This window comes from Malaya genurostris, chromosome 2 (assembly GCF_030247185.1).
Source record: "Malaya genurostris strain Urasoe2022 chromosome 2, Malgen_1.1, whole genome shotgun sequence".
Classification (NCBI taxonomy): Eukaryota; Metazoa; Arthropoda; class Insecta; order Diptera; family Culicidae; genus Malaya; species Malaya genurostris.
The window spans coordinates 162,737,662-162,749,050 of record NC_080571.1 but is presented as its reverse complement, the minus strand read 5'-3'; the positions used below and the strand labels follow the sequence as shown (position 1 = coordinate 162,749,050).

Genomic DNA, 11,389 nt, shown 5'->3' with positions numbered 1-11,389 from the left:
TTTGAGTTCAGAAACAAAGAAAAAACGTGGCTCCACGAGTGTAAAACGTGGACTGAAAAGATGTGCAAGACTAGTATTTCGTGCTGTTAAAAGATAGAAAATAAATCCTGGAAGTGATTAAACAATTAATTGTGGCTCCCGAATTTCGTGATGGAGCCAACTCTTGAACGCTAAATTAGTGAAGTGATATCAAAATTTCACGTTCATCAAGGTATTGTGCATTGTTCGTGCTGTCGCTTATATTATAGCACGTATTGGCTTTGCCGTCGAATCGGTAGCGATCGAAGTTGTTCTTGATCAACGCACTCAAAACTCAGGTGGGTCCATTTCAAATTATTTTCAACGGGAACTCGAGCGAGTTTTTTCTTCGACGAAAGCATGTCCACCGATGTTAAAAAACCGGCCGATTCTGATAAAAGGATCATCATTTTTCAAAGGCGTGCGGAAAATGCGCGTAGATCGATAAAAAAGATCGGTGAATTCGTTATGGCATATACTGCAGAAGATGACTCGGGACAGGTTTCTGCTAGGTTGGCTCGATTGGACGAATTATTTAATGAATTTCGCGAAAGAGTGTTGATGGTTCAGTCACTTTCGGCGAATACAGCGGTTGAAAATTACGACGAGGTAATAGATGATGTCGAGGAGCGTTATCGTCATTTTTACAAAAACTGTCTGTCTCGATATCAATCAAATCAAATGAATTGTTAGCACAAACGTCGCACGTTAAATTTCCGGAGCTCAAATTGCCTGAGTATAGTGGAAAATTTGAAGACTGGCAAGCATTTCATGATAGTTTCGTTCTAGCTCAATACAAAAATTTCAATATCTTAAAGGGTGTTTAAAGGGAGATGTTTTGCGTGTGATAGATACTATTTCGATTTCCAACGACAATCATTTCCTACACTGAAATTAAAATCTTATTTATATTCATTAGATTTGTCATATGAATCATATGCAGAATATAATTCATAGAAATTATATGGAAACCTATAATCTTTATTTAATGTGTACGTCAAATCTAAATGGACGTTATCATAATGAAAGTTATAAAAATATCCCATATTATTTATATGGAAATCCGATGAAAGTCGTGAATAGTTGTGTCCTCGATATTTATCAACTGCTCCAGACCATTTTTTCAGGAAGTTCCTCATCTCAATGTAATTATAAATCGCTGACAAGACAGCTCATCCAACTTCGTTCAAGGATATGCGTTAACGGACCATGAAATATATATCCGGTACATTTCATTACTCTATCTGTCTAGTAAGATTCATTTTTTTATTTTCAGTCTCAGGATCTCACTTCTCTTTCGCAAATATCATGAGGATGATCCTTACCGAATGGAATATTAGTAAAGCTTGAATCCTCAAAGAAAAGTAGTAGTTGGCAATTATCTGCTATTCGTATGACCTCCATTGAAAGTTATATATATATATATATATATATATATATATATATATATATATATATATATATATATATATATATATATATATATATATATATATATATATATATATATATATATATATAAATATATATATATATATATATATATATATATATATATATATATATATATATATATATATATATATATATATATATATATATATATATATATATATAAATTTTATAAAACTAGTCATATAGTATATATGAACCTATCTAAATAAATTCGAAGTGAATATAATATGCGCTTCATAAATTGTTCCAATGTATGTTGTGCGGATATCTAGTAATGGTTATAAGACGCGCCAATAAATTTTACACAGACTGGAAATTGTACATTCGTTATATGGAAATCCTATAAAAATAACGTAAAGAAGAGTTTTATATTTCATGAGATTATCTCATATATTTGACATGATGTTGAACACATCTTGTAACTATTATTGGAAATGCTAATAGTGCAAAATCATTAGAATATCATATAATGTGAAAAAGAAAATTTAGCTCAGTGTAGCTTATGAGACATTGACCACGCTTTTTAATAACAAACGATTGCTTATAAAATGCATTATTTGACACACCGGCAATGCGTCGAGAGTCTTCTGAGTCGCTTTTATCTTTGGTCGACAGTTTTGAACGTAATATTTTCATCTTGAAACAGATCGCTGGAGTTCGATATCAGTTTAAAGGTTGAGAATACGTTTGGACAACCGTACCTTGCGAGAATGGGAACAATATTCCTCCAGAGAACCAGCTCGAGACGACAGAGTAGTGAATGATGGAATGCCTTTCTACATTGACATGATACGATTCCTACAGGACTACGCCCGAATGCTTCAGACTATCGCACTCCAGCACACGCTATGACTCATTCTCGACCGACAGATTTTAAACCAAAATGAAACGCCTCTGCTTATGTCGCAGTAGAGCCTAATTCTTGATCGTGTCTTAGTTGTGGTCAAGGTCATTTTCTCGGGAATTGTGGACAGTTCAGGAAATTATCGCCGCATGAACGTCTCGATTTCGCAAAAACTCACCGCTTATGCTTAAATTGTTTGAAAACAGCGGCTCACAGTTGCAAGAACTGTCCCTCGTCCAATTGTCGAAAATGTGATCTCAAGCATAACACGCTTCTCCATTTACCCCCTCTCGATGGTTTACCCACACAGCAACAATCTCAAGGCACAGCTGGTTACATTCAATTGCAAGCACCGTCGTTGACCGAACAGTTCGGCCACCGAGTTACGAACCGTGTTAGACGCTTCATGCAAATTTAAATCTGGTATATCGCTCAACGATGTCCTTTTAGTGAGATCAACGATTCAAGATTCGCTGATTTCAATAGTCATGCGATTTCGGATACACGGTTTTGTGGTGAGTGCGGACATCGCCAAAATGTAACTTTGAGGATTGTAATGGTACGACGTATCAAGTGCGAGTTCTCTTGGACTGCGTTAACAGTGCAATTTCATGCCTCCGATTTCAATAGTCATGCGATTTCGGATACACGCTTTTGTGGTGAGTGCGGACATCGCCAAAATGTACTGCCAAATTTTGGTACATCCTTCTGATCAAACACTACAAAGAATCTACTGGCGCGACAACAAAGAGTCTCCGTTGAAAATGTTCCATCTTCGGACCTTGACCTACGGGACGAACAGCGCATTCTTTCTTGCCACTCAAGTTCTTCAGCAGCTTGTTGAGGGCAAGGTTCAAAATTTCCTGCTCGCTTCGCCAGTAGTTCGTAAAGATTTTTACATGGACGATCTGTTAACCGGTTCAAACGATCTCAACGCCTTGAAAAACGTGTGCATTCAAGTAACTGCTAGAGTCGGCTGATTTCCCGCTTAGAAAATTCTTTTCTAATTCTCAAGAGATTCTCGATCTTATGCCCGTATCGCTAAGAGAAACGAATACTTTGCTGGAATTTGACAATCACTCGTCTGTATATGCTTAATTTTGCTTTGGGAACCAGCTTCCAAGCTACAAAATACCGGAATGGTCAAGAATTGAAATGTATACCAAACTGTCCCGTATGTTGAGCCTATTTGATCCGCTCGGATTACTTGGTCCTACCCGTTTCATATCAAATCGCTTGGGAAGAGATACAAAGCCAAATTCCTCAATTGAAAGAACTTCATATTTCTTGTTTCGTTTTGTCGCTCCGTAGAGCAAAAATCGTCGAAATGCCAGTGACGCGTCTGAACAAGCTTACGGCGCTTCCTTCTATATTCGTTCGATCACCGATGATGGATACTGTACAGTTCGGCTTTTCGCAGCCAAGTCAAGGATAGCTCCTTTGGAGGTCAAGTCCATCGCCCGTCTTGAGCTTTGTGCCGCCCTTCTTTTAGCAATTTTATTTCAAATGGTATTAGACACCATCGCACACAACGCAAAGTATTTCTCTGGACCGATTCATCCATTGTACTACATTGGCTTGCTTCGTCGCCGTCAGAATGGCAAACGTTTGTTGCTAACCGTATTGCGGAAATTCAAAGGCTAACCACCAATGCACAGTGGTCCGAATCCGCAATTTAGGGGGACAAAAACATTTGTGGCTTAGCCTTAAACTTTAGAGCTATGATATCTTTGGAACAAATGATCAGTGAAAGATAAGCCATATTAGGAAGCATATGGTATTAGGGTGGTTCTAATTATTAGGCTGATCCAAAAATTATTTTCCGTATGTGTTGAGATAGAGGACTGCATTCTTCGGCAAAATTGTAGGAAAACTTATATCAAGCAACTTTGCCGAAAACACTATTGTAGTATCTCTAACGGTTTTAGTGTTACAGCTATTTTAATAGATCAACTTAGGGTGTTCCTAAAAAAATCAGATTTTTTGCTCAAGCTTTCTTAATATTCACTTCTCGATTTTGGTGTCTTTGAATATCTTTTAGAGTTTGTTGAAACCAATTTTTTCATGACTAGCGCATTCAGGTAGCGTTTTCTGAACCGAAGTTATGAGCAAAACTAGTTCAAAAACAGATCATTTTTAAACTGCTATATCTAACATTGGAGCAAACGAAAAAAAATCGGTTTCTTTCATTTGATAGAAAATACTTTCGAGCATGTTTTTAGAAAAAATGGCGGAGGAGATATTTTTTTAAATTTTTTAAATTGTGTTTAAACATTGGGTTTTTTCATTGAAAAATGCTCTTTCATGTAAGACATTTATTAGCTATACATATTAAAATAAGGTATTGCTGTCTTCTAGCGTGTTAAAATTAAAAATGTTAAGTCAGCTGCATAATCGGGAAGATGGAGTACACTCACGTTGGTTGTTACTCTATTCGATAATGCTATTACAGGATCAGACGTTAAAAGAAATCGTTTTAATACATCCTCTAGATTCACTAAACGATTGAAGTTCTGTGGATGGAGCTGCCTATACTTGCGAATTGATTTATTTCGACTCACTTGCGCTTCCTTACTGTACATTATTTGCTATCTGTTTGGTTCCCTTGCGATTGATTGTTGAGCAAGAAGGCTGGATAATCTGGAACAACAATTATCCTTCATCTGTTTCCCTTTGCTGCCCAAAATAATAATCTTTCAAAAGGAAAACACGGAACTAACAGCAGGAAGTGGACAAAGTAAATGCAGAAATTGCAGAGCTTTCTCCCACAGTACTGGGGAAAGTATTTGTATCAACGAAGCTAGTATTCTGCCTGAACGATACGAAAGTGTTAAACGACATAACAGGCATACACTCCCAAGCTTGGTACATAGGCAAGTGCTCAGGAAAAGCTCTGAATTTTTCAAGAACTGAAACAAATGAGAATAATTCAAACAAATATCAATTTGGGATTTCGCCTCTACACGCAATGATTCGATCTATGGAACTTTGGCTAAAAGTGAGTTATTGTTTGCACATTGAGAATCCGACATGGCGCGTGTCCCGACAAAATCAGCATGTCAAGGAGCAAGAGACAAACATACTAACGGCATTAAAAGAGCAGCTAGGGTTACGTATTGGCAAAGCCATCATATTAACAAGATATCCAGCTCGCACATTTCCAGAATAAATCATTGGAAACATCCTTTTTCGCGAGCATGGTGCCCTCAGGTGAGTCCGCATCGAGTCTCGTACATAGAAGTAGGGAAGAGAAATGTCAAATTCCTGCGCGCAAAAATAGCAGCACTGCGCACCCACACAATTGACATGATATGTTGAATGTGATGCCGTTCCTATACTGAAGATTGATTTCGCTCCAAGCTGACAGGGTCTAGCATTGGTGAACCATTACCTGGAGGAGGCAACTCGAATGATGGTATCTGGGCCCGTAGATTTTTCAAAGAATATAACACAGTAGCGCAAATCATCGAGTTAAAAGGAAATATACTTGAACGGTTTTTTATAATCTTAACGTTGATAAACAGCAATGTGAAGATTTCGGTACCTGCTTTCCAGGAGTTTACTGAACAAACAAGAATTCGTTTTGTTTTGCATAAACTTCTAGTGCATGGAACTGCAATTATAAAACATGCTTTCCTTCCTTTGGGATGTACAGTAAGGAAACGCAAGAGAGTTAGTGAATCTAGAGAATGTATTCAAACGATTTCTTTTAACGTCTGATCCTGTAATAGCATTATCGAATAGAGTAACAACCAACGTGAGTGTACTCCATCTTCCCGATTATGCAACTGAATTAACATTTTTAATTTTAACACGCTAGAAGACAGCAATACCTTATTTTAATATGTATAGCTAATAAATGTCTTACATGAAAGAGCATTTTACAATGAAAAAACCCAATGTTTAAACACAATTTAAAAAAATTAAAAAAATATCTCCTCCGCCATTTTTTCTAAAAACATGCTCGAAAGTATTTTCTATCAAATGAAAGAAACCGATTTTTTTTCGTTTGCTCCAATGTTAGATATAGCAGTTTAAAAATGATCTGTTTTTGAACTAGTTTTGCTCATAACTTCGGTTCAGAAAACGCTACCTGAATGCGCTAGTCATGAAAAAATTGGTTTCAACAAACTCTAAAAGATATTCAAAGACACCAAAATCGAGAAGTGAATATTAAGAAAGCTTGAGCAAAAAATCTGATATTTTTAGGAACACCCTAAGTTGATCTATTAAAATAGCTGTAACACTAAAACCGTTAGAGATACTACAATAGTGTTTTCGGCAAAGTTGCTTGATATAAGTTTTCCTACAATTTTGCCGAAGGATGCAGTCCTCTATCTCAACACATACGGAAAATAATTTTTGGATCAGCCTAATAATTAGAACCACCCTAATACCATATGCTTCCTAATATGGCTTATCTTTCACTGATCATTTGTTCCGAAGACATCATAGCTCTAAAGTATAAGGCTAAGCCACAAATGTTTTTGTCCCCCTGAATTGCGGATCCGGACCACTGTGCAATGGAATCTGGAAACATGTTCCCAGCAATGATAATCCCGGCGACCTAATTTAGCGGGGAAGGTTTGTGTCGGAATTGTACAACAGCTCTCTTTGGTGGAACGGGTCTAACTGGATAGCCTGAAACCGCGGTAGTACCCGTCCACCACTCGATGTCGGAGGAAGTGCTCGAAATTCGAAAGCTGTTACAGCTGACAATGATAATCTTGTGAAATGTTACTCTTCATTCACGCGATTATTGAGAATCGGTTCCCTTTGTCGTCGGTTCGCTAACAACAGCTCAACGAATGAAGTTTCTCGTCTGGGACCGATATCCACTGTCGAAATGCGTGAAACTATGTTAGCACTCGCACGCGTCGTTCAACAAGAGTGCTTTGCCTTTGAGATAGCATCTCTCTCTGTCAACCAAAATGTACCTCGATCGTCGACTTTGCGATTTCTTCATCCAATCCTCGATCAGCTACGATAGAAAGCACCCTTTAGTACTACCAATGAAAAATCCATTAACGCTACTAATAGCAAAATCTGTCCATCGGCGAACCATGCATGGCGGGCACAGCTTACATTAGCAATCATGAAACACGAGTTTTGATCATTGCGTAGATCTGGTACGGCGAGTAGTTCACAACTGCGTAACGTGTGCAAAGGCCAGGCCCAGGAATCTCGAGCAACTAATGGGACAGCTACCACCGGAGAGGGTTAATCGAGCACACCCCTTTCAATACGTCGGAGTAGGTTTTGCGGGACCAGCGTATCTTAAATCAAGCACACACAAAGGAGCTCCTGTAAAGTCATACGTTGCGGTGTTTGTTTGCCTGGCGGTCAAAGAAGCGCACCTTGAGTTCGTGTCGGATCTCACGTCGGCTGCATTCATCGCGGCACTTCGTCGTTTTATTGCGCGCAGGAGATTACCGAATACCATCTTCTGTGATAACGCATCAAATTTTACTGCAGCCCACAGAGAACTCAAAGACCATCGACAGATGTTCCTGTCGCAGAATCACAAAAATGCTATTGTACTAGAAGCAAGTACAAAAAAATTAGCCTTTCACTTCATACCACCACATGCTCCTACTTTTGGTGGGTTATGGGAGGCTTGCGTCAAGTTTTTCAAGCATCATCTTCGCAGAATAGTTGGAAATAGTCAGCTGCCGTATGATGCCTTTACTACCGTGCTTGTGCAAATTGAAGCATGCCTTAACTCTCGACCAATTACTCCACTGTCCAATGATCCGAACGATGAAGAAGCACTTATTCCAGGACATCTCATCATCGGACGATCGCTTTTAGCCGTACCTGAACCCGATTTAGCGCACATTCCAGAAAATCGTTTGGATCTTTGGCAAAAAATGCAAAGTTTCACGCAACACTTTTGGAAACGATGGAGCAAGGAGTATCTGTGTACCTTGCAGCTCCGGTACAAGTGGTCTACGGTGAATCAAAATTTGCTGAAAGATTCCATCGTTTTGATTCGGGATGACAACCTCCCAGTTGGAAGATGGTCGATGGGCAGAGTAATTTCAGTCGATTTCGAAGATGATAACCTCGTTCAAGTTGCAACTGTAAAGATTTCCGGTGTAGCCAAACCAGTAAAACGTCCGATTACGAAGTTGTGCCTTTTACTGATCGAGATAGATCCAGGAATCATCGAAGCGTGTCCGTCATCAACCTCCGACCAAGGCGTGACCTATGGTATGTGAACAACTCGACAAGCAGGAGTTTGTCCTAAACAAACAAAAACACTACAGTATACGTAACAACAGGGAACAAAACTGAGTTGAACAATATATTTTCTCCAATTGTTAGGATCTTTTACAGTCGGCCACGCGATGTCTATTATAAACCAATCAGTTGAATGAAATAGCTTGGATCGGACACAACGTTGTCGTCATTAGTCCGAAAACCTAATCCGCCTACAGTCAAAGGATTCAAAAAACTCCTTTCCACTCGCGAACCTTGTCGTCGAAAATTCCTTAGTGTCGTCTCAAACAAAAATCGAAAATATGAACAACATAATTATTAATAATTGGTAAACCATACCATTGCTCGCACAAAATAATTTTCATTGAAAAACAACTTATCCATTGTTTCTCATTTTCTAAATCCTCCACATGCGTTACTAAATACGTACACAGGCACAACACATGTATCCCGCACTCAAGACTTGGAGTCTCTTCGTTCGAGATGATGGTAAGATGGAGGTATCGAGAAACATTTCCTAACTTATGGTCGTCTGTCAAATCTGGTAAAGTCGATCGCGATGACCTCAGAGAAAAAGATACAGAAGGTAAACATGCTAGCAAAGTTTACGCTGATTCTGTTTGTGTAGAAAAGTATTCAAATATTCAAGTTTCGGATATCGTATTACTAGCAGAACCTAAAACAAAACAATATAGATCCGACATTTTTATACGGTAATCACCAGAGAAGGAGCAAAGGTAGTTGTGATGAGCAAAGCAACTATGCTCGTAATGTACAGGAAGTTAATAAGGCTCCCGAAAACTTTTTCTTAGATGAAATGTTAAATTGTACCGATGTTGAAACCTTCTACCAAAATGGATACTGACCAAATAGCTGGTGTGCAAAATATTTCTTATACTTATTATTGTTTATATTTAACTCAGGTTCAATATTAAGGAATACCGAATGACGATTCAACACAATTCAATGGTCATTCCTCCAAAAGGACCGGCTGAGCTTCCCACCGGGAATGAAACTTCAGACCTTTATTTTACCAGAAGAGAGATATTAAGCGTAAGAAGATTGGATCACTGATATGCATGCCAGATTTTTTAATAAAATAAATTAATCTTAAAACAAAATTTCTTTTTATGCAGACTTCAAATGTTTTTAATTAAAATAAATATAATGTATATGAAGAAACAATACAGGATACAAATTTAGCATTGAAATAACATGATTTCTCTTGGACTTTGGGAGACTTATCATTGTGCTTGTGGTGAAGGTTATCGTGATATTGATCATGTCGTTTGGACATGCGGGGAGTATTGTGATGTCAGATCTCAACTAATAAATTCCTTGTGTACCCAAGGTAGACTATCCAATTAAATTTTTTTTGCATAAACGTATTTATGCAAAAAAACATGATTTCTCGAATCTACTTGTTTATCGTGACAGTTTTTATGTTAAATATAATTGAAATACTGAAGAGATGAGGGAATATGTGGTAAAATTAATATATATTGCAGAAAAACTTGAAAAAAACTTGTAAGTCATTAAATAATATTTAAAAACACACACATACACATCGGAGAATACATATAATCCAATAGAGGCAGGTGCAAATTCAAACCGTGAAGCCAGAAACTTCGAACTTGTAGTAGGTAATGTTACAGACATAACCGCGAGATTGACGTAGGGCTGCTGTCGACAACCGCAGATCATTTATAAAATGCACATTTATTTTAGTACTATGTTCTGCTAATAAAATCTCATTAGATCTTTGTAAAATGCTATGGATTCTAAAAAGAATCGAAGGTTACCATTTCTCCAATTTTCCATACATTTGACAATTATTTCCACGAACAAAATTCCGAACAAATCGGTTGCCTCTCGTTTGGCGAACGGCGCACAAAGTAAATCTACAAAAAGAAAAATATAAACGAAATCCACAAAAATTTATACCATTCAAAACACCGATCCCAACATACCCTGGAGTATTTATTCATATCGATATTTTTGTATATGGTATGATTTTTTTTAACTTCAATTGAAAAATTTTCAAAATATTTAAGATTTGAATCTATTAAGACAAAATCAGTTCTAGATATTAGAAAGGCTCTTTTCTACATTGTACACGAATAGAATATACCAAAAATAATAGTAATGGATAATGAAAGTTCATTCAGTTCAAATGTAATCGAACAAAGATCAAGAAATTTAGGTATTAGTATATTCAAAATGTTCAATCGATCTGAGACCAATGCACAGTGGTTCGAATCAATAAAAACGTGGACATAAATCAGTAGCTGCCAAACCGTTCTTTTAATGCATATAGTTGCTTTGAAGAAATTATTTACAAATATATACCGCGTAATTTGATTCTATCACTAATTGTTCATGGCCTACTTTGACAACAAATGTAACCATAACTTTTTTTTTCTGAAGAGATAGAAATTTTTTTTCTTCTAAAACTTTATAGAACTACTAAAAATAATTTACTTTGTCAAATATACCAAAAGTCTAGGTCACACCGTTTCGGTTATACAAAATTTGGCCCTAGCACAAAATTTGGCTAACCCCTAAATGACTATACAAAGCGTTTTTATGGCAACCCCCAGAAAATCAATTTTTTATTCATAAATTGTTTCGAGTTATTTTGTTATGCATTCTTTGTTTGGAATAATTGTAGAATTTATAAAATCGCATATTTTTGTTGAAGACAGTGCATAGGTTTGTTCTTTCCTGGCAAAGTTATGCAACATTTTACCTCTTTTTTACCTAGGATAAAACCTTGCACCGAAGCGAAATATGCAACTTTATGCAGCTGATTTTTACAAAATTTGTAGGAAAAGATGTGCCCAATATCAT

At 37.1% G+C, this 11,389-nt stretch overlaps 1 protein-coding gene across 1 annotated transcript; it reads left to right on the top strand.

The window, feature by feature from the left end:
• Positions 1-7,512: 7,512 nt before the first annotated feature.
• Positions 7,513-8,538, top strand: LOC131428959 (uncharacterized). Its single transcript, XM_058593014.1, has one exon. The coding sequence runs from the start codon at positions 7,513-7,515 to the stop codon at positions 8,536-8,538; it is 1,026 nt and encodes a 341-aa protein (XP_058448997.1).
• The last annotated feature ends 2,851 nt before the right edge of the window (positions 8,539-11,389 follow it).